This window comes from Callithrix jacchus, chromosome 4 (genome assembly GCF_049354715.1).
Source record: "Callithrix jacchus isolate 240 chromosome 4, calJac240_pri, whole genome shotgun sequence".
NCBI classification, from domain to species: domain Eukaryota; kingdom Metazoa; phylum Chordata; class Mammalia; order Primates; family Cebidae; genus Callithrix; species Callithrix jacchus.
Window position 1 is genome coordinate 57,857,420 of NC_133505.1, and position 27,639 is coordinate 57,885,058.

At 38.4% G+C, this 27,639-nt stretch overlaps 1 protein-coding gene across 1 annotated transcript; it reads right to left on the reverse strand.

The window, feature by feature from the left end:
- RHAG (Rh associated glycoprotein) lies at positions 1–27,359 on the reverse strand. Its single transcript, XM_002746609.7, has 10 exons — positions 27,179–27,359; positions 15,708–15,891; positions 14,609–14,759; positions 12,185–12,332; positions 11,615–11,781; positions 7,838–7,975; positions 6,472–6,593; positions 2,369–2,442; positions 2,077–2,150; positions 1–641 (listed from the first exon to the last, which is right to left on the reverse strand). Exons 1-10 carry the CDS (start codon positions 27,330–27,332, stop codon positions 567–569), a joined length of 1,287 nt encoding a protein of 428 aa, XP_002746655.3. The 5' UTR covers positions 27,333–27,359; the 3' UTR covers positions 1–566.
- Positions 27,360–27,639: the final 280 nt, after the last annotated feature.

A 27,639-nucleotide genomic window follows, 5' to 3' on the forward strand; every position in this document is an offset into this window, starting at 1 on the left:
TTTTATTTTTATAACAATATTTAATTATTGAACATTTTATACAAAATAGACTTTGATCAGATAATATTTGAGTTTGTTGCAAATAGTAAATGTGCAAAAGGAATTAATAATATTCAAGCAAATACATTACTAACTAGACCATTTTTTAAATAAAAAGCACCACCTAAAATGATCATATTGCTACTTTACACACATGCATTTCTATAATTTGTTTTTTACATAGATTTCTTACATCTATTCTTGTTTCGTGGGTTTCGGTTCCATAATTTTGAGGATTGAAGACATAGTGTCTACATTAAGAAACTGACATATTTACTCTGTATTTACTCACTGCCAAAAGCATTCTGGGAATCCTGGAGAGCTTCTATTTGATTATCTGTTTTATGAGTCACATTCCCTCAATTAATCATTGAATAGCAAGAGACAGCATTAGACATAAGGACATTTTTACACTGGCAATTTGGGACTTAGGATCTTTTCACTCTGGTCCATGTTCTCTTTGGTTACTGCCTTTTTGTTTATTTGAACTTGATTCTAGATAACGGGAAAGAAAGCAGGAATGGTGTTTAGACTTCAGGTTCCAGCTGGCTGTGGTCACCATGTCCATGGAAGTGATTGTCATGTTCTCTCAACCTAGGGACCTAAAGAAAACAAGTTTGGGGGCACATTAATCATCTTTTAATGTAAATTTTAAAAATAAGACTTTTCTTAGAAAGGGCTTAGTACTCTCAAAAAATTGATCCTGATCTGACTCATTTAATAAATATTGAGTATCCACTTTGTGTCAGCTTCTTTTCTGGGCATTGAGGATAGAGTAATGAATAAAACAGTTATTTCACTGGGCTTGTTATAAATTAGTATTGAAACAAAAATATTTTTGTTAATTATTATTCAAGCTTGAAAACAACTGGGAATAAAAATTGAGTTGAAGAAAAATAAAAGAATAAAATATTTATCTCAATCACCCTGACTACATTCCCGCTTTTCCTAACTCATTCTCTCTGAAATTTTGCTGAAAACACCCAAACATCTATCCCTCTCAAGTTTCGCAGGAAATTATTTGGGAAAAAGTATTAATAGAGCAAAGAGAAACTGCAGGATAGAAAGAGGCTGATGTTTTGTTATTCATAGGTCCTCTTGATGTGTACTCACTCGAATTCTTTAATCTTATGTATTTCACTTGCTTTTGACCACTTTTACCTATGGCATATTTTTAAATTAAGTTTAATTTCTTTTGTTTTATTATTATTTTTAACCACCAAATAAACCTGTGGACTATATATGGTATAAAATCTTACAGTTTCCCAGAAGTCATATTATTTTTATGAATAGCTTTTTTATGGCTTTCAGAGGAGTCAAACAACATCTGCTAACTAAATTCTGTCTTGTCTTTTTTTTTTGAGACGGAGTTTTGCTCTTGTTACCCAGGCTGGAGTGCAATGGCGCGATCTCAGCTCACCGCAACCTCCGCCTCCTGGGTTCAGGCAATTCTCCTGCCTCAGCCTCCTGAGTAGCTGGGATTACAGGCACGTGCCACCATGCCCAGCTAATCTTTATTTTTAGTAGAGACGGGGTTTAACCATGTTGACCAGGATGGTCTCGATCTCCTGACCTCGTGATCCACCCGCCTCGGCCTCCCAAAGTGCTGGGATTACAGGCTTGAGCCACCGCGCCCGGCCTGTCTTGTCTTTATCTAACTTCTGCTTTAGAAAATACTGTAACTTCTGATTTTATCTAGCAGGGTACATCATCTCAATTTCTCGCTATAAATAGGTAGTTCATCCAGTTTCTTTTCATTTATTTACTTTTCTTTTACACTTGACATCTTATTGAAGAAAAAATTTTTAAATTTATTATTTTTGTAGAGAGTTTCCCAGTCTGGTCCCAAACTCCTGGCATTAAATAATCCTCCACCCTCAGCTGTCCAAAGTGCTGGGATTACCTGTATAAGCTACCATGCCTAGCTAATTCGATTTCATCACACATATGCCACAGAGATATTATAGGCTTGAAGTGAGTAAAGCTTCGAGTAATGTAGTCATCTTTCACATTCTTGTTTAGAATACTCTACAGTACCTCCCAATAAACAGAATCATCATAGCAGTTCTGGTCAGATGGTTGTCCCAAGAAAGGCAACTTTAGGATTAAACCTGTGATGGTAGAGGGAAAATGAGTCACGTCACGAAGCTAAAGAGGAAAATCCACTTGCATAGTGTTAATAGTCTATTATAAAGTCATCCCCTTTAGCTGACATAATTACTGCCAGAAGTTTAGAACATTTTTGTATTTAGCAATTGACTTGCTTGTTATCTATTGTAAATAATCTGAGAGCATAATATACAGGGAAGTGTTCACTTTTTATGCTGACCTGTAATTAGACCTCCAACAACTGCTGTTCCGATAGAAGAACCCAGTGCAGCCGCCTGCATGACCATAGTAGACCTAAGGAAGCAAACAAAAGATTCAGTGTTTTTCTTGGACCTCAGCCAAAAAAAATCTCACCCACTGAGGCTGTGAATGACTGCCATCTTCAGGCTAGAGTGTAACATTACACACTAACAAATTAAGCATTTGTTAATAATTTTTCTTTCATATTCTTGTTTTCTTTGAAACTCTTGAGCAGTGTTAGAAAATTCTGAGATACACCTAAAAAAGCGGATCATCTTTTAATGTAAATTTTAAAAGTAGGACTCTCCTTAGAAAGAATTTAGTACTCTCAAAAAATTGATCCTGATCTGACTCATTTAATAAGTATTGAGTACCCATTTTGTGTCAGTTTCTTTTCTAAGCACTGAGGATAGACTAATGAATGAAACAACATGAGCTAACTATCTCTTCTCATCTCACTATAATTTAGTAGTTGTGATGAAATTAGAAAAATCTAATTTTTTCTGTGGCTCAAACCTGTAATCCCAGCACTTTGGGAGGCTGAGGCTGGTGGATCACCTGAGGTCAGGAGATTGAGACCATCCTGGCTAACACGGTGAAACCCCGTCTCTACTAAAAATACAAAAAATTAGCCGGTCGTGGTGGCACGTGCCTGTAGTTCCAGCTACTCCCAGCTACTCAGGAGGCTGAGGCAGGAGAATCCCTTGAGCCTGGGAGGCAGAGTTTGCAGTGATCCGAGATGGCACCATTTCACTTCAGCCTGGGCAACAAGAGTGAAACTCTGTCTCAAAAAAAAAAAAGGAAAATGAGAGTTTTATTGGCCCTCCAGTTTCATCATCCAAGGGAGAAGATGCACTAAACTCAGATTTCTTTTTTTTTCCTCCTTATTTGAAGGGTTTAAATTTTCTAATATATATAAAAAGTTGCACAAGTAACATTATGAAAACATTAGAAACTGCAAATAACAAAACGCAGCAGAAAAGTTTAATATCCCTCAGACTGTATCAGAATAAAAATGTAAAATAAAAACATGTATTTTTATAAAAATGCAATCATGCTACATTACTTATTTTCCTATTAAATATGTTTTAGGGGTCCATTTTTGTGAGTCAGTCTAGATCTGGACCACAGTTTGAATTGCTACAGGGTGTTACACTGTGCAAAGTACTGGTTGCTTCCAGTACTGGTTGCTTCCAGTGTTTCACATTTTTGAAAATGCTGTGAGAACATCTCCTCTGAACATGCTTATAAATTTGTCTGATTATTTTCCTAATATAAAACCTATCAAGAAATGAGAATATTAGTAAAAGTCTACATATACTTTTTTTTTTTTTAGATGGAGATAAGATTTTTCACCTAGGCTGGAGTGAAGTGGCCTGATCTCAGCTCACAGCAACCTCCACCCCCCAGGTTCAAGTGGTTCTTCTGCCTCAGCCTCCCAAGTAGCTGGGGTTACAGGCACCTACCACCATGCCATGCTAATTTTTGTATTTTTAGTAGAGACGAGGTTTAACCATTTTGTCCAGGCTGGTCTCGAACTCTTGACCGCAGGTGAATCACCTGCCTCAGCCTCCCTAAGTGGTAAGATTACAGGCTTGAGCCACTGTACCCGGCCTATATAGTTCTTAGGAACTTTTCCAGATAGGAAATTGCACGATTTATATTCCAAGATTTTACTTTAGCCACTATTCAGTATTATTATTACTCATTCATACTTCATCAGTTTGATAAGTGAAAGACTGGTAGCTTGTTTTAATTTGCATTTCTTTGATTATGAGTGAGGTTGAGTATTTTATATATACTTATTTATTTGATTTTCTTATTTTGTAAATTTCCTGTTAGTTTTACAGGAATTTGCCAAGATCTTTTTAAGGTCTTAAAAGATACTTTTGATAGCAAGTGTTCTGTGATCAAATAAACTTGGAAAACACTGGCTTATACAAAATTAACAGTATTACTAGAGTTATGCTGCCATAATTTGCAAAATGTCCCTTAAGAATATTAACTTTCCCTTGTTCTATGCTTACCAAAAACCTGATTTGCATTTTAATATTCTGAATAGACACATGTAAGTAGTCTTGGCTCTCAGGTGGTATTTTATTTGGTGTGAAATATGTAAATTTTACCCGTGAACAGACCTTCAAGGCTTGCCCTCCTTCCCCTCCTCTGATATTTCTCTACCTACTTTCCCCACCAACGAATAAATTGAGATGTTCTAAACCAGCATTTCCAAGGACTAGACCTTCAGTCATGAGACTCACCCCAGGTCTGAGCACCCAGCAAGGCCTGCTCTTTGAGAGTCAGATAGACTTGTTTATTGCATCTGTGAAACTGGTCTATGCGTGATGCTTAAGAATTCCTAATCATAGGCACCTCAGTGTGTTTGCACAGTGTCTGCACACTCCAACACTGAGGAGTTGAGTTCATTCACACATGCTTTTATCATGCTTGATTTGCATTAAAATATGTTAGTGTTTGGTCTCTACATTCTTGGGTCTGGAGAGAACTGAAAACCACGTGCATATTCTGGTGTTTTCCTCTAAATTTTCAAAAAGGGTTAAAAAAAACCACATATGGAAGAAATGTGTCAACTGGACACATGAAGAAGGAAGTTTCTATTTAGTAGGAAATGATTAAATGAGTTTTTCAAGTATTTTTTATTGATCTCAACAGGGTTAAATTTTAATCCGCTAAAATTGAAGAGAGGTTTTTCTTTTCAGATTATGCATCTCCAGTTAGTAGTCATTCAGACATTTCTAGACACACATTTCTCTTTTCTTCATGCTCTCAATTGGATTTAAAAGTTGAGCATTCTACTATGCAGCCATAAGAAACGATGAGTTCATGTCCTTTGCAGGGACATGGATGAAGCTGGAAACCATCATTCTTAGCAAACTAATGCAGGAAAAAAAAACCAAACACCACATGTTCTCATTCATCAGTGGGAGTTGAACAATGAGAACACATGGACACAGGGAGGGGAACATCACACATCCAGGCCTATTCGACGGTGGGGTGCAAGGGGAGGGAGAGCATTAGGACAAATACCTAAGGCATGCAGGGCTTAAAACCTAGATGATGGGTTGTTGGGTCCAGCAAACCACCATGGCACATGTATAACTATATAACTAACCTGCACTTTCTGCACATGTATCCCAGAACTTAAAGTATAATAAATTTTAAAAAAATTGAGCATTCTAATTTACCTTTATTTACCCTGAGTGATCTGGACTCTGTGATCTTCCTAGCTGTTTCACCTGGATGACATTCATACCAAATCATTCCAATCTTGTGACATCCCTTTTATTCTCCTGGGTTTTCTTGATACTTGTTTTTCCTCTGCTTATTTAAGTAAACATTTATACTCTACTCAGGGAAAAACCTAGGTTTGATAGAGCTAGAAGGGATTTTGGAGAACAAATACTCCATCTTCTCATTTTATAGAGGAGAAGACTGGAAACCAGAAAGGCTGAGCAACTCCTCAGATGTCAGGTGACTAGTGAGTAGCAGAGTTGGGACTATATGCCAGTGTTTTTGATTCTGCAGAACCAGTGGCTTTTCATATTATTCCAACTCATTCTTCTTGGTGTGGATTGGATGGAAATGACTGTTCAGCTCATCATATGTGCCTCCGCCTTCATTTTGGAGGGATCAAGAAAATGACTAAGCCTACTATAATCTGACTATGATTATCAAACTTCCTTATCTGCTAGGAGACAGCTGTTTCTGGTACAGACATTTAAAATAACATAATTTGAAGGGGAGGAAGACAGCAAATCACACTGCCACGTGTGTACCTTTGCAACTATCTTGCATGTTCTGCACATGTACCCCAAAACCTAAAATGCAATAAAAAAATAAAATAACATAATTTTTTAAACTAACAATTTCAGTTAAGGTGCATCTTTCAATATAACTTTATTCTAATTATGTTCTCTCAGTTGTGTCTCTTTGGCTCCAGTAAAGATAATATAAACCGTGACCAGAACTGCTAAAAAGAAAGCTCTGCTACCCCTAAATTTCTCAGACTGACAGAAAGCATCATGGGACCACAAGGGCTGAAAAACCCATTTTTTTACTCACGTGTTGGATGCACCCATTGCTACCGCCACAATGCCTGCAAGGCCTCCCGTTACTCCAGGTAAGCCGTGGAGGTTATGGACCCCACATGTATCATGAATCCTCAGTTTAGTAGTAAAAAGTGGCTGAAATTGTAAAAGGAATAAAGTTTATTATTTCGTTAAACATATAGAACTCTAGAACTGAAACAGAGCTATAGCTGAGCTCTATCCTTCCATGCAGAATTATTTTATAAATAAATTTTGTTATGTATATTTGAGGTATACAACATGATGTTATGAGATACATATAGAAAGTAAAAAGGTCACTACAGTGAAGAATATTAACATCTCCATGATCTTACATAGTTACCTTTTTTTTTTGTTTTCGTGATAAGAGCAGCTAAAAATCTACTCATTTAGCATAAATCCCATATACAGGACAATTTTACTGCCTGTAGTCTTCACTCTGTACATCAGAGCTCTAGACGTGTTCATCCTGCATTTCTGCTACTTTGCATTCTCTGACCTACATCTCCTCATTTCCTTCTCCATCCAGAAAAAATAGTGTGTGTAGCTCAGTTCTCCATCCATATCTGAGGTCCATTTAAGTTAAAGGATTTGAAAATATATTTGTGACAAAACTGTCCATTTCAGTCTTCAGTGGATTGGTTTGAAGAGAATCATTTCACGACTTACTCCTTCTCACCTACTGATGATATTCTAAATCTCTCTCTCTCTCTCTTCTTTTCTTTTGAGATGGAGTCTCATTCTGTCACCCAGTCTGGAGTGCAATGGCACCATCTTGGCTCACTGCGACCTCCGCATCCTAGGTTCAAGCGATTCTACTGCCTCAGCCTCCTGAGTAGCTGGGATTACAAGAGCTGTCACCATGCCAGGCTAATTTTTGTACTTTTTTTTTTTTTTAGTAGAGCCGGGGGTTTCACCATGTTGACTAGACTGGTCTCAAACTCCTGACCTCAGGCAATTCACCCACCTCAGCCTCCCAAGGTGCTGGGATTACAGGTATAAGCTACCATGTCTGACCAGCATCCTAAATCTCTTAAAAGAGCAGAGTTCTTCATTACATAAGACAAATAATAACAACTACTTCAGTGGAACAGCCCAAAAGAAATGTAATGCCAAGCACTTAACATTTAATTCAAACTAAATTATAAATAATTGTTGTCAGATTCCTGTTACACAGAAGTCAGGGCAGAGTAGAAACACTGGACAGCTGAAATGGGAGTGGTATTTCCAAAAGGAAGGCAAGTGGCCTCCAAATAAAAATATTCATAAAGTAAAACTTTATAGCTTTTTTTCTGCTGGAGGGACATGAGAGAAGAATGGTGCAGATTCAGAGTTTGACTCAGAACATTTGCTGTACTTACAGATAGGAACTTGTATCCGAAGACAGAGACTATTCCTGCAATGCTCCCAATGATCATAGAACCAAATGGGTGAATTGTCATATCTGCACAAGTGCCCACAGCAACTCCTCCAGCAAGAGTGGCATTCTGAATGTGAACCTGTGTGAGGGGCAGAAACATAAATGAGGTGAGCTGTATGATGCAGAATTCAAAAGGATCAGGGGATTCTAGAGTTCAACAGATCCACATTACATTCTTCAGTTGAAAGGGTTACTGATTCTTCTTTAAAATTGAAATTGTAGAAGGCCTTTCTTTTTTATTTTATATATTTTTTATTATTATACTTTAAGTTCTGAGATACATGTGCAGAATGTGCAGGTTTGCTACATAGGTATACACATGCCATGGTGGTTTCCTGCACCCATCAACCCGTCTTTTACATTAGGTATTTCTCCTAAAGCTATCTCTCCTCTAGCCCCTCATCCCCCGACAGGCTCCAGTGTGTGATATTCCCCTCCATATGTCCACGTGTTCTCATCGTTCAACTCCCACTTATGAGTGAGAACATGCAGTGTTTTGTTTTCTATTCTTGTGTTGGTTTGCTGAGAATGATGATTTCTTTTTTTTTAAAATTTTTTATTGCATTTTAGGTTTTGGGGTACATGAGCAGAACATGCAAGACAGTTGCGTAGGTACACACATGGCAGCGTGTTTTGCTTCCTTTCTCCCCTTCACCCACATTTGGCATTTCTCCCCAGGCTATCCCTCCCCACCTCCCCCTCCCGAGAATGATGATTTCTAGCTTCATCCATGTCCCTGCAAAGGACATGAACTCACCTTTTTCATGGCTGCATACATTTCCATGGTGAATATGTGCCACATTTTCTTTCTCTAGTCTATCACTGATGGGATTTTGGGTTGGTTCCAAATCTTTGCTATTGTGAATAGTGCTGCAATAAACATACATGTGCATGTGTCTTTATAGTAGAATGATTTGTAATCCTTTGGGCATATACCCTGTAATGGGATTGCTGGGTCAAATGGTATTCTGGTTCTAGATCCTTGAGGAATCACCACACTGTCTCCCACAATGATTGAACTAATTTACACTTCCACCAACAGTGTTACAGAGTTCCTATTACTCCACATCCTCTCCAGCATCTGTTGTTTCCTGACTTTTTCATGATCACCATTCTAACCATTCTAACTGGCATGAGATGGTATCTCATAGTGCATTTCTCTAATGACCAGTGATGATGAGCTTTTTTTCATATGTAGGTTGGCTGCAGAAATGTATTCTTTTGAGAAGTGTCTGTTCATATCATTGGCCCACTTTTTGATGCCTTTTTTTTTTCTTGTAAATTTATTTCAGTTCTTTCTGGATTCTGGATATTAGCCCTTTGTCAGATGGATAGATTTCAAGAATTTTCTCCCATTTTGTAGGTTGCCTGTTCACTCTGATGATAGTTTCTTTTGCTGTTCAGAAGCTTTTTAGTTTAATTAGTTCATTTGACATTTGTTATTTAGGTCATTTGTCAATTTTGGCATTTGTTGCCATTGCTTTTGGTGTTTTAGTCATGAAGTCTTTGCCCATGCCTATGTCCTGAATGGTATTGCCTAGGTTTTCTTCTAGGATTTTTATGGTTTTAGGTCTTACATTAAAGTCTTTAATTCATCTTGAGTTAATTTTTGTATAAGGTGTAAGGAAGGAGTCCAGTTTCAGTTTTCTGCATGTGTCTAGCCAGTTTTCCCAACACTATTTATTAAACAGGGAATCCTTTTTCCATTGCCTGTTTTTGTCAGGTTTGTCAAAGATTGGATGGTTGTAGATGTGTGGTGTTATTTCTGAGGCCTCAGTTCTGTTCCATTGGTCTGAGAGCTTTCTTTCAAGAAGTTGACATTTGGTATCTTTCTTGCCAGTCTCTTGGTAGTGAATGAGTAATCAGATTAATGAGGCCAGTGGTGGAAGGCATTTGAGAAAATCAAAATATGTTGTAGTGGGAAGGTAGGACTGTTTAGAGCAAATAATCTAGCAATGTTTTTGTCTATTCGTGCAGTTTTTGGAACACATTTGTGGTTATCATGAACCAAAAGATGCCTATGGCCACTGTGTGTTTTGTAGCATCTATGATATTCCAATGTCCAAAGAGGAAATGTAGACATTGAAATGTACACATTACAGATGAAAGACAACAGTTTCTGCAGATGTCACTGGATTGAGGACATTTGAGGATGGAGGAAAGAGGAATTTATTTATTTTTGAGACAGAATCTTGCTCTGTCTCCCCAGATGGAGTACAGTGGCGTGATCTTGGCTCACTGCACCCACCACCTCCAAGGTTGGAGGATTCTCCTGCCTCAGTCTCCCAGTAGCTGGGATTATTGGTGCACGCCACCATGTCCAGCTAATTTTTGTATTTTTAGTAGAGATGGAGTTTCACCATGTTGGCCTGGCTGGTCTTGAATTCCTGACCTCAGGTGATCCACCCCCCTCAGCCTCCTAAAGGTCTGGGATTACAGGTGTGAGCCACCACACTCAGTCAGGAATCAATTTTTATTTACCAGAATTTTTCAGAAAAATTACAGTCTGGCTGTTCTGTCTGAGAAGCAGAGGTCATCTGTACTTTTAAAAGAGAAACACTGAACTGTACATTTTTTTCATTGTTTTTAGTGACCGCTCATGAGAAAATTTTTGGAGAATTAAGATACACATCCTCAGTTATGCTTAAAAATTAATTACAATAACATCTTCCTCCCCACCCCACTCACTCCCTGATCTGGGGGTTACTCCTTTACTGATGTTTCTCCAGCTTATAGGCAAGAAACTCCAGAGACCAATTTGGGGGAATTAAAAAAATATTGTATTTTGAACTAATTGCAGACACATATAAGTTGTAAAAATCCTATAGAATGTTTCCATATATCCCTCGTCCAGTTTCTCAAATAAGATGTTAATCTTACATAACCATGGAAAGGAAAATAGCATTGATCAAATACCTTATGTGAATTTCACCACTATTCCCACTGATTATTTTCCCCAATATCCTACTGAAGATCCCACATTGCATTTAGTTGTTATTTCTTTGACAGGAATGTTTGCAGTTGGGAAAATAGAATCAGTGTGCACCATCCCACTTTCTGCTGTTTGATAAGTCTTGTTTCTAAGGAAGCTTTTCTCAGAACTTGGGAGCAGTTAGAGCAGTTAACTCTATTATTAAAGAAATATACCTCAAATCTTTGATTTATACAAGACTATATTCATTTTATACTAGACTGCAAATTCCTTGAGAACACTTTTTTAATTTCCCAGGGTACAATTTTTTTTTTTTGAGACAGAGTTTCACTCTTGTTGCCCAGGCTTGGGTACAATGGTGCGATCTTGGCTCACTGCAACCTCTGCCTCCAAGGTTCAAGAGATTATCCTGCCTCAGCTTCCTGAGTAGCTGGGATTACAGGTGCCTGCCACCATGCCTGGCTAATTTTTTTTTTTGTAGTTTTATTAGAGATGGGCTTTCACCATGTTGGCCAGGATGGTCTCAAACTCCTGAGCTCAGGTAATCTGCCCGCCTAGACGTCCCTAAGTGCTGGGATTACAGGCATGAGCCACCACTCCCAACCCAGGGTATAGATTTGATTAATAAATGAATGAATGTTGCTATTTTTAAAACATTCTTCAAGATCTGAAGTTTTGTGATTTGTCTTGGGAGCTCAGCAGTGATGCAGAAATTACCTCCTACTTATCTGAGTAACTGTCAGTGGTGTGAAGGGAAATTTCCATAAGGGCTAAGACAGCACTTACCATGTCAAGCTTGCCTCGGGGCTCCACTAGACTGGAGAAGGCATAGGCTGTGAGGACACAGGCAGCAAGAGAGAAGTATGTGTTTACAATGGCCCTGTACTGTTTGTCTCCAGGTTCAGCAATGGCTGAGTTAAAGCTGGGCCAAAACATCCATAGAAAGAGAGTCCCTGTAGTGAACCAAAAGAGGGGATGTTAGTTCTGAATATGGAAGACAGTCCGGATGATGCAGTCTGCTTTGGGCACCGACAATGTCTCTGTTTAGGCTTGATTATGGACAGGTAAGAGAAAAGAGGAGAATTGAGCCAGCATACAGTAGTATGCAAAAGATGCTCCTTTTTTCAAGATTTAATTTAATCATTATTATTATTATTATTTAGAGATGGAGTCCCACTATGTTGTCCAGGCTGGGCTCGAACTCCTCAGCCTCCTGAGTAGCTGGGACTATAGTCATTCGCTACCATGCCTGGCTTGGATGTTCTTTTTGAGCATCTTCTCACACCTGTCTTGAAGTTAACCTTCCCTGGTCCCTTTTCAAATAGTTAAGGTTCAAGCAAGTTTATCCACACTCACCAATCATTGCAAACAAGTCTGAGTGGTACACAGACTCTTCATTTTCATGTCCCCTTCTCAGTCCAGGTCGATACAAGATGCCTGCTACAGCCAAGCCGAAGTAGGCCCCAAAGGCATGGATGGTCATTGATGCTCCAATATCAGAGGCCTGAAGGGACAAAATAACATTCATATAAATAGAGGTGAACCTGAGACTCATTATGGGAGGAAAGTTAATGAAAGAATTGCATTGTTGGTTAAACAATTTAAAAAAAGGGAGAAACAAAAAGATGGTGTCCGTGAAAGTGGGGTAAAACAGGGTGGTAAAATAGAGATAGCACAGACTTTGGAGCCACGCAGAATTGACTTTCAATCCTAGGTCAGTTACTTCCTTGAGATGTAACTTTCAAGAAATTATTAAGCTTCTCTGATCTAAATGGGGATCTAAATCTAAAATGGGAAAATATTACCCACTCAACAGGGTTTGTAATGGGACTTAGATGAGACCATATTTCCAAAATGCTAGTTCCCTGGTGGGCACATAAGCTTTGCAGGGTTACTTCTCTAGGTGAAGGAGATTCTCAGTGAAATACATATTGCACAGCCTGGCATGGTGGTGCACTCCTGGTAGTCCCAGCTACTGGGAAAGCTGAGGCAGGAGAAAGGCTTGAGCCCAGGAATTTGAGGTTACAGTGAGCTATGATTGTTACATTGCACTCCAGCATAGGTAACAAAGCAAGAACTAATCTCAAAAAAAAAAAAAGATACTGCTTGTGATATGAAACGAAGATGATATGTTTACTTGAAATTGCAGTCGAATCTCAATTGTAACTCAAGACTTGAAACTTCAGAAAACCAGAGTTTTTACCCATATATATATATGTGTTTTTTTTTTTTCTATGATGAACTGAAAAGCAGCTGAGGTCCCAGATTCATCTGAAGAAGGTATACTTTAGATTGCTCTTTAGGATATGATGTGGATTTGACCCAGTTTTCTACATTTCCTGCCTCTAGAGCGAATGTTCACAGGGTCCAATTCTAGACATTTATCTGTACTTATAGACAGGAAGATTACACACTCATCTATTTATAAAACATTTTCAAATTTAAGTAAAAAGGGTCTCCTAGTTTTGTTCCTTTGTTTACTAGACATAGAGGGACCCAGTCCCCTTGAAGACCCACACTTGGTTGGAATGAATCAAATATCTTTCAAGCGTATATGATCTATCTAGCAATCTGTAGCTGTCCAGCAACACTTAGTCCCCTCACAACTTGGAAACCTTGCTTTGCTTCACCAGGTGGTTTCAGGAGGATGGGAGGTGGCAATTAATCATGCTTGGACTTTACAAATACCATGTGAGTCTGTGCCTACTTACATATTTGTAGGCAAAATGACCTTCCCTGTTTTTTCCCTTTGGAACCATCAGATAAGTCTTCACCTAGCTAGCACACAGAGTTTACAGAGTCTTTATTAAGACTTACCTTGTTGGCTTCATCTTGTATTGGTCAAGTCCTTTCACATTATTCTAAAAGTTTTATTTTAGCTCCTCATTACCAGTTCAAGACTGTGCTTGGCTTAAAGAAGATTTCTCCCCATTAGTTGCTCGAGAACGTCTAGGTATCTTGTAGGCCCAGTGTAACTGTCACCTCAAAGAACCCCTCCTTGATTCTACAATCTAATCTTCCAGTTACACTTTCTCATAGCCCCACCCTACATATTTTTCATAGCATGTACCGCAGTTTATAAGAACATTGTGTGTCTGTGTCTTTGGGTAGGTGGATGAATGTGTAAGTATTTGTTTGGTTGGTTTCTGTCTGTCCCACTAGATTGTAAGCTCTGTAAAAACAGGAACCTTCATATTTTGTCATTGAGTCCCAAGCACATAGAAAGTTGTCAAAAATATTTGCTGTTGAATTAATGTTAATAGAAATATAAACAAAATAACAAAGTACTAGAGAGTGCCCCAAAATGTTTTTTAGTTATTATTCATAGGAAGAATCAATGAAATATATGTGGAGAAAAAAGTATGACGGAGGCTCTAACAAAAACCTGTACAAAGCTTTATATAGGGCTATTCACCTAGTAGTCAAAATAGTAAAAGGAATTGATCATTGATTGGCAAAAGAAGACTTGAGGCATTAGAAATATCTGGAGGTGAATTCAGACTCTGGAAAGGCATTCAGCATCTGTGATAATCAGTTTTTACAGTGTATATATGATAATAAAAATAATACCTACCATACAGTGTTGTAAAGATGAGATAAGATAATGTTTACAAAACTCCCGGTGTACAATAGGCACTCAGTAAATGATGGCTATTATTACTATTTGCTAGGGCATCCCTCTTACCAAGATTTGCTCCCACATACTGTGGACACCCATTGTTTTTTTGTAACCGGAACTGCTGCCCAAAGCTAGGTAAGTATAAATTTTCTAACTCTTACCTTAAATATTTCACCAACCAGATATTCATTGCCAGCAAAGAAAGCAATTTCTATAATTGTCATGATCAGCATTTGGATGGGACTTGTTTTTCCCAGGACAGCTCCAAAAGATATCAGAACTGTGGCTGTACTAAAGTCTGCATTTATCATGCTGAGGGGAAAAAGAATAGATTGAAGAGTAATGCACACTCAACCGAAAACTGACCAAAGCGCAATCCCATCTCCCATCAGGCCCATCCAGTGCTTCTCCCAGGCCTACTCATCACTGCCCACTTCCTTCATCTTCCTCTTTTCCTTTGACCAGACACTCTTTAGTTGCTCTAATGTATATATTTTAACTTACCTTTTATCTCCTTTAGGGCTTTAATTTATATTTGTTGATCTAATAAATGAATTATTTCCTAGAGTGTGTGTTTACTATTGCACAACAAGAATATATGTTTATATTTTAAAAACAATATGAAAAATAACTAATGGGGAATTTTTGCTCCCTGTAGCTGAGGTGGAAGGAATAATACTTTTATGAAAGATGGTTTCTCATATTCTTAAAGTCAAACCAGAGAGGTTACAGACGTGAATGTATTATCCAGCTCAGTAGAGCAAAGCATTGCTTCAGATTTTTGAATTTCAACAATTTTTTGTTGCGTAAGGGAGACAGTTTGCCAGCAAGTACAGTAAATGACAGTGGACTAACAGAGAAATGATTGATCTGGAAAATAAAGAATTGCCTTAGTCTATTTGGACTGCTATAACAAAATACCATAAACTGGGTTATTTATAAATAACAGAAATTTATTTCTTACAGTTCTAGAGGCTGGGAAGCCCAAGATCAGATGCTGACAGACTTGGTGTCTGAGGAAGGCTCTTTTTCTGGTTAGTAGATAGTGCCTTCTAGCTGTGTCCTCACATAGTGGAAGGGGTGAGAGTCTCCTGTGGACCTCTTTCACAAGGACACTGATCCCATTCACAAGCACTCTACCTTCATGACCTGGTCACCTCCTGAAGCTCCCACCTCTTAATATCATCACGTTGGAGGTTATGATTGTAATACATGAGTCCTGGAGGACACAAACATTCAGACCATAGTAAGGATGCTCACTTTTTGATTCCAATGTTAATTTTCTGTCCATGGCTGTGCAGAATCCCCTGTGCAATAGTGCCCCATTGGAGGCCCAAAGCAGCAATGAGTAGGTTGATACCCACACTGCTGAAGCCATATTTCTTCAGGAAGGTCATGAGGAAGCCAAACCCAACAAATATCATAACATGTACATCTTGGAACACTGGAAAAGAGAAAAGGAAAAAAAAATCTGCGTCAGGAGAGCTTGAAGAAAGGACTGCATCATAATGTATCCCACTTATTAAGTGCTACCACCTTTGTATAACACACTGGGAAAAGAGAGCATTGGTTTGGAAGCAAAAGTCTGGTTCCAACGCCAGCTTGACTCCTTACCAGCCAAGAAACCTTGGCAAGTTATTCAGTGCTTGAGGCTTTTCTTTGGGAAAACTATGCACTGTTATAGCAGTGTGTCTTTCATCCTGCCGCTGAGGAATTTTACATTGTTTCATACCTGAGGACAGCCTTGAAAAGCACAGAGCAAGCATCAGCCTTCCTTGCAGACTTTCCCAATACTCCCAGGAAATAGAATATTTTTTCTTTTAATTTACATAGCTTTGTGTATATACTTCAGCTTTATCATTTGTCATGCTGTATTAGCATTTGTCCTACTGTAATAGTCAATAAGGTGTCCATCTCCTGCACTAGATTGTGAATTTCTTGATTGAAGGGTTTAGGATACATTCATACTTGGTTCTCTTAAACTCAGCATGGTAGCTTGCATATCAGAGACGAAGTAGTACATTTCTTTGATGGATGTATGAATAAATACATGAGCTACAGTCTCCATTCATTAAATGTGTATAATAGCACCAGCCACAAAAATCTTAGCAGATCATTATTTGAATCAAATGGGATAATTTCTTTGTTATCATTGTATGAATCACGAAGCATTAATAAGCATAAAGGCTGTATCCTCTTGAGTAACAAATATTCAACTTGTTTTCTGGGAATATAGGCTCAGATGCCTGAATTCAATCACATGATTGTGTGACCCTGGGCAAGTCACTTATTCTCTATGAGATTCAGTGTTTTCATCTGCAAAGATTATAAAGACCCTATTTCACAGAATAATCCAAGTGGGATCACTGGTGTAGCAGGATTTGTATACAGTAAAGTATTACACCAATAAAACATGTGATCAAATATGAGATAGTGAAAACATTAGCTCTTCCTTCAAGAAACTAACAGCTAAGTTGGTAAGACATATATATATGGATCAACCATGTGTGAAATTGACATTTTGCATTGAAAATAGTCCTTTGATCTGAAGGGAGGATCTGGGCAGTAAATAATAGCATCCACCATAGTGGACAAGCCTGAATGGGGTACCATAGTCTCTTTTTAATTAGACATCACCATTGTGACCAGTGATTTAAGTGGAAATAGGTATGAAGGAAGACATGCCTAGAAAATATGTTCCAGAAGAAACTGACATTAGAAGTCAATTAATTTGCCCAAAAGGTGAAGTCAGAATTTGAATTCCAGCCTGACTCTCCTGATTTCTCCATTTATTGAGCACTGTAGGAGTATAAAATAACCAAAGCGGAGCTCTGGCTCTTGAGGCACACAGAGTCGTTACTACTTCTTGGCTCCTCTCTACCTCTGTTCTGCCATCAGGCTCAGGGGTTAGTATGCTGAGAGTAAGAGACTATGGCACACTATTCAGGCTTGTCTACTGCAATGGATGTTGAGATGTGCTGCCCAGATGCCCCTTTGGATCAAAGGATTTATTCCCTCCATTTTCCCTGGTAGTCAGAAGTGCTGCCAGATAAAGCTCTAAGCTCTCAATTCTCTCTGGAAAATGCTCTTGTTTTGCTCAAGATCATAGCTCTTCCCTAGGGCACTCTGCACCTCATAACTGATTGACCTGAGTAACCCCTTGTCTCAGAAAAGAACCACCTGAAACTGGACAGTCCTAGCTTCAGAGCCTCCTGCAGGGTTAGCTGAGGACTTCTCCTTCTCTTCCCAAATCCTTTTCCCTAGGGTGTTGACACTTAAGGTGTTGATTCCCATCCCAGGGTACCTACCCAGAATACCCTGAACTGAGATTTTACCTGACCCGCTGGTGGGCACTTGTCAACCAACATCAACCTGTTTCCTTTTTTGCTTTTTGAAGTATAGATGACCACATATATTTATTTTTCTTAACACATTGTTTTGCCATGATTTAACTTTTATAGTAAAAATTTGATATAGATCATAGAATAAGTTGGAGGGGAACTTAGAGGATATGCATGACTCTTACTATGTTTTATTAAACCTTATGGGACTCAGTTTCCTTTTAAGGAAGACTTGGATTACATGATGTCTAAAGTGTCTTAGCTCTACAATTTGCTTTATGCATTTTATTTTGCATTTAGGTCAGGACTCTAAGACACAGACAAAGGTGACTTGTATAGTCCTCAGAAAGTAGAATAAAAATAAGGACTCAGGTTTTCCTTCATTTTTTAAAATCACACAAAGCTTTTTTTCTAACATTCTTTTTTCTCTTTTTTTCTTAGAGCACTCTTGTTCTCCCTGTAATGTACTGATTTTGATGTTATTTATTATTATTATGATGATTATATATATATATATATATATGTATTGCATTTTAGGTTTTGGGGTACATATGAAGAACATGCAGGATTGTTGCATAGGTACATACATGGCAATATGGTTTGCTGCCTTCCTCCCCCATCACCTATATCTGGCATTTCTCCCCATGTTATCGCTCCCCATCTCCCCCCACCCAACCCTCCCCTAGTTTCCTCCCCCTGCCCTACAGACCTCAATGTGTGATGCTCCCCCTTTTAACTGCACAGTTACCAATTGATGAGGTTTGGGTCTGTGTCCCCGCCCAAATCTCATGTTGTAGCTCCTATAATTCCCATGTGTTGTGGGAGGGAGCTGATGGCAGATGACTGAATCATGGAGGCAAGTCCTTCCTATGCTGTTTTTGTGATAGAGAGTGAGTTTCATGAGATCTGAATTTTTTTTTTCTTTTGATACAGAGTCTTGCTTTTGTTGCCCTGGCTGGAGTGCAATGGTGCCATCTTGGCTCACTGCAACCTCCATCTCCTGGGCTTAAGCAAATTCTCCTATCTCAGCCTCCCGAGTAGCTGGGATTACAGGTATGGGTTTTTGTTTGTTTGTGTTTGTTCTTGTTTTTTAGTAGAGATGGGGTTTCACTATGTTGGCTAGGCTGGTCTGGAACTCCTGACCTCGTGATCTGTCTGCCTCGGCCCCCCAAAGTATTGGGATTACAGCCAATGTGCCCGGAAATCTGATGGTTTTAAAGGCAGGAGTTTCTCTGCACAAGCTCTCTCTTTGCCTGGTGCCATCTGTGTAAGACGTGACTTGCTCCTCCTTACCTTCCACTGTGATTGTGAGGCCTCCCCAGCCATGAGGAACTGTAAGTCTAATAAATGGCTTTCTCTTGTAAATTGCCAGTCCTGGGTATGTTTTTACCAGCAGTGTGAAAACGAACTAATACACTAATTTAAGAATTTTTAAAATCTAATTTCATAAATGTCTCTTAGTGGAACAATTGCTCTGCAGATTTCATCCCTCTTCCCCTTTGATGGAAAACCAGACATTTTATATCTGGGGAAAGAAATTACATGTATTAACTGTGCTTCAATATATTTCCCTCTTCTAAATCTAATTCTTGTTACTGCTTTCCGCCACAAGGGGGCTTGAGAACCTCATTTATTATTTAAATTAACAAGGAGGCTCTTGACAGATAATGATTCGGTATGAAAGATATGAATAAAAAGATTTATAAACAACTAGGATTATTGCGTTACCATTTATCCTGCTTTAAGAGTGTGTGGGTGGGAATCAGAGAGAGGGCCACAAATATAATTGTGTGGTGCAAAGCTCTGCCACTAAAGTAACACAATATCCATTTTATAGAAGAAAAGGGATTTCTTTAGGAGTTTGTACTTTGGAGAAATCTTCCAACAGGTTTCAAGGATAGTCAAGTCTTGTCTAAATCAGTGATTCTCAACAAGAGGTGATATTAGCCCCCAGGCTACGTTTGACAATGCCTGGAGACGTTTTTGGTTGTTGCAACTTGAGGAGGTAGAGAGTGGTGCTGCTGATGTCCCGAGGGTACAGACCAGGGATGCTGCCAAACATCCTCCAATGAATAGGACAGCTTCCCACAAGGAAGTATTTGGCTCAAAATGTTAAGGGTGCTGCTGTGGAGAAACCCTCATCTAAATCAACCATGCTTTTAAGGATTCATAGTTAATAGTGTAAAACTTCCCTTTTCTTTAAACGTTTTAGATCAAAACAGAAAATGCTGGCTTGATTTACTTAAAAATTTCTACCCAGTAGCACAGCAAATTTTGCAATCTGTTTTGGGCCAAGATATCAAGGGTGATGGAATCAGGTGCCTACATTTTCCTTGTTTCCTTCTCCCGTTCCTTGCTGTAGCCTGAGGTCATATCAACTCAGGTGTTTTTTACTTCAAGCACTTTCCTGAAAATTGTTAACAGTAAATAAAAGAGGATGGTGAAAAATATAAAAGTGAAGAAATCTCAAGGCATTAGAATCCTACATTGTTCTTAGCATTCGCATCTCCCTGGCTGTGGTAAGTTGTGTCTTTCACACTTATTTATTTATTTTTTGAGATAAAGTCTCACTCTGTTGTGCCCAGGCTGGAGTGCAGTGGCACAATCTTGCTTCACTGCAAGCCTCTGCCTCCCGGGTTCAAGCAATTCTCCTGTCTCAGCCTCCTGAGTAGCTGAGACTACAGGCATGTGCCACCATACCCGATTAATTTTGTATTTTTAGTAGAGACAGGGTTTCATCATGTTGGCCAGGTTGGCCTTGAACTCCTGATGTCAGGTGATCCAACAGCCCCAGCCTCCCAAAGTGCTGAAATTACAGGCATGAGCCACCGCGCCTAGCGTCGTTCACATTTAGAGAAGCATCACACTAATCCAAAGCATTGTGTTAGCTCCATGATACCTAGTAATTTACATTCCATTTGAATTGTTTACTAGCTGCGTGTCTTTGGTTAACCAGTGAATGTCTCTGAGCTTCAGTTTCCTCATCTGTAAAATGGGAGTAATACTTCATAAGGCTCCATTAGGTCATGGACTTTGTTTCATATACCTCCTCATGTCTCCAGTGTCTGGGACAGAGTGCATGTTAAATATATTCAGAATAAACATGTCAACTGTGGTGTATATCTAACATCCAACAAACTTTTTATGTTTTGATATTGGTTTATATTAAGAACTATCATATTTAGGATTAAGGGACGCCACAATAGTTAGCCATTTTCAAATAATAGGCAAATCTGTTTCTTTGTTATTAGTGGATGACATGCATAAAACCCCTCATATTATCAGTTGTATAAAAACCAATTTCATCTGTGTGTGTGTGTGTGTGTATGTGCGTGCGCACGCCTGAATATATCTAAATATATTTTAAACTCACAGTGCCTTATCTTGGAAAACAGCAGCAATTGCTTCGAATTCTACAATTTTTGTTCCGAATGAGGAACAAGGGAAATAAGGTCACTTACCATGAAGGTTTTCACTGAGTAAACTAATTTTCCCACAAATAATACATTCTCATCCTTTAAAAGTTGATGTTAGTGAAGACCAAGAAATATTTTGGCAAATCTGTTGGATACAATAGATCCATGTAGACAAATGTGGCCTAAATTCCTACCTGATAAACAATTCTACCTATAAAATATAGTGGTTAAAACACAGGTTTTGGATGAGCGTGGTGGCTCACGCCTGTAATCCCAGCGTTTAGGGAGGCCAAGGCAGGTGGATCGCGAGGTCAGGAGTTCAAGACCAGCCTGGTCAATATGGTGAAACCCCATTTCTACTAAAAAATACAAAAATTAGCTGGCTGTGGTGGTGGGTGCTTGTAGTCCGAGCTACTTGGGAGGCTGAGGTAGGAAAATTACTTGAACCCAGGAGGCGGAAGTTGCAGTGAGCTGAGATCATGCCACTGCACTCCAGCCTGGGCAACAGAGTGAGACTCTGTCTAAAAAAAAAAAACAAAGAACAAAAGGACACAGGTTTTGGATGTAGACAGACTGGGTTGGAATCTGACTAAGCTCTTTCATGTACTAAACAGTTGACCTTGGGCAAATTGCTTTATCTTTCTAAACCTCAACTTTATCATGGGTCTTTCTCTCTAATATGTGTATACCAAGGGTCGTTTTGAGGATTAGAAAATAAATACATAATAAGTTAGCACAGTGTCTATGACAAATTAAGCATCATTATTATCAGTGGTTTTATTATAATTTAAAATTTGTCCTACTTTTCTGTTAAAAATTAATTTGAATTTGAGGTTGTTAACCAGAACCCGACAGGATACAATTTCACCATCATCATCACTACCACCATCAGCATCCTCAGCATCATCTCATTCATTAGTACAGAGGGTTTAATTTATGTTGTTGCTTTTGGTCTATTCTACTTTTATATCTTGTAATAGGATATCTTGCAAGCTCTAATGTATTTGTCTGTTATCACACTGCTAATAGTGACATACCTGGGACTGGGTAATCTATAAAGGAAAAAGGTTTAATTGACTGACAGTTTCACAATGCTGGGGAGGCCTCACAATCATGGCAAAAAGTAAAGGAGGAGCAAATTCATGTCTTACATGGTGGCAGGTGAGAGAGCTTGTATAGGAAAACTCCCCTTTATCAAACCATCAGCTCTCATGAGACTTATTCACTGTCACGAGAACAGCACAGGAAAAACCTGCCCCCATGATTCAATTAACACTCATTGGTTCCCTTCCACAACACATGGGAATTATGGGAACTGCAAATCAAGATGAGATTTGAGTGGAGATACAAACCATCTCATTCTGCTCCAGCCCCTCCCAAATTTCATGTTCTTGCATTTCAAAACCAATCATGCCTTCCCAACAGTCCCCCAAAATCTTAACTAATTTCAGAATTAACTCAAAATTCCACAGTTTCATATAAGACAAGGCAAATCCCTTCCACCTGTGAACATGTAAAATGAAAAGCAAGTTAGTTACTTCTTAGACACAATGGGGGTATAGGCATTGGGTAAATATACCCATTCCAAATGGGAGAATTTGGCTAAAACAAAGTGGCTACAGGTCCCATGCAAGCCTGAAATCCAGTGGGTGGTCCTTAAACTGACTTTGTGTCTCACATCCAGGTTATGCTGATGCAAGAGGTGGGCTCCCATGGCCTCGGGCAGCTCTGCCCTCATGGTTTTGCAGGGGATAGGCTCCCTCCAGGCTGCTTTCACAGTTGGTGTTGAGTGTCTGTGGCTTTTCCCAGGTGCACGGTGCAATCTGTTGGTAGATCCACCATTCTGAGGTCTGGAGGATGGTGGCCCTCTTCTCAGCTCCACTACACAGTGCTTCAGTAGCGACTTGATGTTTGGGCTTGCACCCCACATTTCCCTTCTTCACTGTCCTAGCAGAGGTTCTCCCTGATGGCTCTTCCCCAGCAGCAAGCTTCTGCCTGGACAACCAGGCACTCCCATACAGTCTATGAAATGTATACAGAAGTTCCCAAACCTCAATTCTTGACTTCTGTGCACCCATAGTCCCAACACTATGTGTAAACTGCTAAGGCTTGAGGCTTGCACCCTATGAAGAAAGAGCCTGAGCTGTACATTGGCTCTTTTTAGCCATGGGTGGAGCTGAAGCACCTGGGATACAAAGCACCATGTCCTGAGGTTGCATAGACCAGGGAGGCCCTGAGCCTGGCCCAGGAAACCATTTTTCTTGCCTAGGCCTCCTAGCTTGTGATGGGAGGGACTGCTATGAAGGTCTCTGACATGCCCTGGAGACATTTTGCCCATCATCTTGGTGATGGGGGAACATTTGGCTCCTGGTTACTTATGCAAATTTCTGCAGCTAGCTTAAGTTTCTCCCCAGAAAATGAGTTTTTCTTTTCTACTGCTTCATCAGGCTGAAAATTTTCTAAACTTTTATGCTCTGTTACCTCTCAAGTGCTTTGCTGCTAAGAAATTTCTTCTGCCAGATACCCTAAATCATCTCTCTCAAGTTCAAAGTTCCATAGAACTTTAGGTCAGGGGCAAACCCTACACCAGCCTCTCTGCAAGAGCCATCTTTACTCCAGTTCCCAACAAGCTCCCCATTTCACTATCAGCATTTTGGTCAAAGCCATTTAATAAGTCTTGAGGAAGTTCCAAACCTTCCCATATCCTCCTGTCTTCCTCTGAGCCTTCCAAACTGTTTCACCCTCTGCTTGTTACCCAGTTCCAAAGTTGCTTTCACATTTTCGGCTATCTTTACAGCAGCATCCTGCTCCACTGGTACCAATTTACTGTATTAGTCTGTTCTCACGCTGCTAATAAAGACACACCTGAGACTGGATCATTTACAAAGCAAAGAGGTTTCATTGACTCACAGTTCCACATTGCTGGGGAGGCCTCACAATTGTGATGCAAGGCGAATGAGGAGCAAAACTGTGTCTTACATGGTGGCAGGTGAGAGATCTTGTGTAGGGGAACTCCCCTTTATAAAACCATCAGATCTTGTGAGACTTATTCAGTATCAAAACTCTCCTTTTGTCTTCTATTTCTTATATGTATATGCCAGCTGCTTTGTTTTCTCACATAATCCTGGTGAAGAGAGGCTAAAAATACATCTTCTCTTGTCCAAATGCATTTATATCTCTAATCTTGCTTTGTTTCTAGAAATGGCATTTTTTTAAACCATCTAAATATATGGAATACATTTACACATTGAGATGTGTCTGGTCACACATCTCCTTGTCTGCATTCCTCCCTGGAATGTAAACTTTGTGAGGATATGGACTTTGCCCATTTTGTCTTTTTTTTCATTTACTTTCCTTTTTAAAATTGATATATAATATTTACATACATTTATGGTATACATGTAGATGGTATTTTGATAAATGCATGTGATGTGTAATAATCAAATCATGTTATTCAGGATATCCATCACCTTGAACATTTATCATTTCTTTGTATAGGAAACATTTCAAATTTTCTCTTCTAGTTATCTGGAAATATATAACACATTGTTGTTAACTACCATCACCTTATCATACTAACGAACACTAAAACGTATTCCTTTTATCTAACTGTATATTTATATTCATTAACCAAACTTTCCTCATCACATTCCCTGTTCCAACACCCTTCCTAGCCTCTAGTAATCATCATTCGACTCTCTACCTCCATGCAAAGAAAAGGGAATTCTTACACACTGTTGGTAGGAATGTAAATTATAATGTAAACAATATGGAAGTTTCTCAAAAAACTAAAAATAGAACTATCACATGAACCAGCAATCTCACTACTAGGTAAATTTACAAAGAAAAGGAAATCAATATGTTGAAGAGAAAGAGATACCTGCACTCTTACATTTATGCAGCACAATTCACGATAGCCAAGATATGGAATCAACCTAAGTATCCATCAGTGGATGAATAGATAAAGAAAATGTGGCACATATACACAATAGAATCCCATTTTGTTTGTTTGATTCACTTTTTAGTGCCTAAAAGCTTGAGAGATTTGGAGATTACTTGCAAGAATTGGGAGCTTAATAAATATTTTCTTCATGAATCATAAAATCAATTTTTATGTTTCTTACAAGTGGTGTAGAAGAGTGATGTGACTATTAAACTATATTTTTAAACAGCTTTATCAAGATATAATTGACATAAAATTACATATATTTCAGACATACAAATTGACATTTAGATATACATATACTTTGTGGAATGATCACTACAATCAGGCTAGTTAACACATCTATTACTTTTACATTGTTACCATTGTGTGTGTATATATGTGTGTGTTTGTGTGTGTGCGCATGTGTGTGGGGGAACAAGATATCCCCTCAGCAAATTACAATATCCATACAGTATTGTTAACTGTCATCATTATGCTGTACTGTAGATATCCAAAAATTATTTATCTATTGTTAGGTTACTGAAAAATGACCATGTTTAGCGACTTTTCTTCAACTTGGTTTTGATTTCAAATTGTGAATTGAAGTTTTACCTAGGACCTTTGATGCTGAAACTTAGAAAGTTCAGCTTGAATCATGCAATTATTAAGCTCTTAAAGTCTTAAGATGACTTTGTGTAAATCATGCTAATCTTAGATCATATTTTTGGCATTTTTAATATCATATTTCATCTTTTATTTACAGATGTGCCAGATAGTGGAGTCTTAGAATAAAAGAATCATATTTGTTTTATTTTTGAATAAGTTTGCTGTAGCACAGGCTTAGTACTTAATATTTACCAAATGAGTAAATGAATGAATGAATGTAGTATACAAAAGCATACATAGTTGAACATAATTTTTTTGTTTTATTCTCTAACTTGGAAATTATAATACTTATTTAATCAAGAACCCTCTTAAACATCTATGCAGTGTAAATACAACTAGACTTGGAGTCTAGTTTTTTCCGTCTTACTATCCTAAGTCTGTCCTTAATTTTCAATTTTGTATTTTTACTAAGTCACTTAGCAAACTTAGGCCATAATTTCTTCGTGGGAGTACCCCCATGATACTAATTACCTCAAAAAATGTAGAAATAAAAGGGAGTATCAAACTGTTTTTTAAAAGCTTAGACATATGCTGTGAACTGTAATAAACATTATATTATTTTAAATAATTTTTATATTTTTAAAATTATTTGAGCCTTACTTAAGAAAAGTAAGTAGTCTATATAATGGTGACATACTACTGTCTCCCTTCCTGCTTAATGAGGTAATGTATGCATCTGGTTCATAATAAAGACTCAATAAATGGTAGTTGTCATTGTTGTATTAACTATTTTACAGCCTGCCCATCCAAACTTGAAATTACATTTCTTTCTTCACTCAGTCGTCATTTCAAAAGAAGAATTTTCTTTTTAAATATGGTAGGTATTCACACATTTCTTTTCATCTCAAAGGAAATAAACAACTTCCTTTCAGAATATTATAAAACCCTGAGTACATCTTTTTAATGAAAACTCCATTAACTTCCTACAACATACTAAATACCCCTTCTCATTCTTTGGAATCAAATTCCACATAAAATCTAGGGTCCTCTTCTTATAACTCCATTTTCTTAGAACTCTCTTTCATCCAAAGTTATCTTTGGCCCTTTCAGTGGGGAATGCAAAGGAGGTGTGATACTTTTCTTTGCAGAGCTAGTGACTAACTGAAGGGAAAAAGAAGGTCATTTAGCAGTAGATAATCAATACAAAAAGCATCAATTATTTTAATGTTCAGCTTCTTGTTCTGATATTTTAATAGAAAAAAGTTTTAACCAAACACCTTAATCACAGAGTAGAAGGCCAAATGCCATAGTGGAAATATGTTGCACTCATAACTATCATGTAATTCTACAAGGAGCTCAAAGGTTTACAGTATTCAATGGTTTTATATTCTGAGAACCTGAAGAACCCAAAAATGTATAGGAAGTAGTAAATTGCCTACTCACGAGGATATAACTCAAGGAATGTGGCCAAGTCTGTTGGCTTGGTGATGTTGCGCTGCTGAGTATGCTGGTCCGTTTCATATTGAACAAATAATCCAAATAAAACAATCATGAAAATTTCCAGGCCTATGGCTATGAGAGGGAATTTGAACCTCATGTTTGTGGCAAAGGACAGAGGCACACTGAGAGCTTCACAGGCTGTGAGATGTTGATAAGAACAAAGGACTGCTCTGTGTGCAGAATTTTACTGCATGTTCAAGGAACCCCGATGACATCACAAGAAAAAAAATGGGCAAGACTGGTTAAAATGCTCCACCCACTGGGGAAAATTATGCTCTGTAATCTAATAGTTATTCTAAATGTTGATTTGAAGAATATGCAATGAAGTTGTGAGAAGCTGGGTGATGCCAATGATCTATCGGATAGGTCTCTAGAATCATGTTTAACTCAGTTTAGTAGACATT

Coding starts and splice junctions, on each gene's coding strand:
- RHAG (XM_002746609.7), bottom strand. CDS start 27,332: ATGAGGTTCAAATTCCCTCTCATAGCCATAGGCCTGGAAATTTTCATG. Junction 7,976..11,614: donor CCCGAGGCAAGCTTGACATG/GTAAGTGCTGTC, acceptor CCCCTCACACAG/GTTCACATTCAGAATGCCAC. Junction 2,151..2,368: donor TGTTGGAGGTCTAATTACAG/GTCAGCATAAAA, acceptor CTACCATCACAG/GTTTAATCCTAAAGTTGCCT.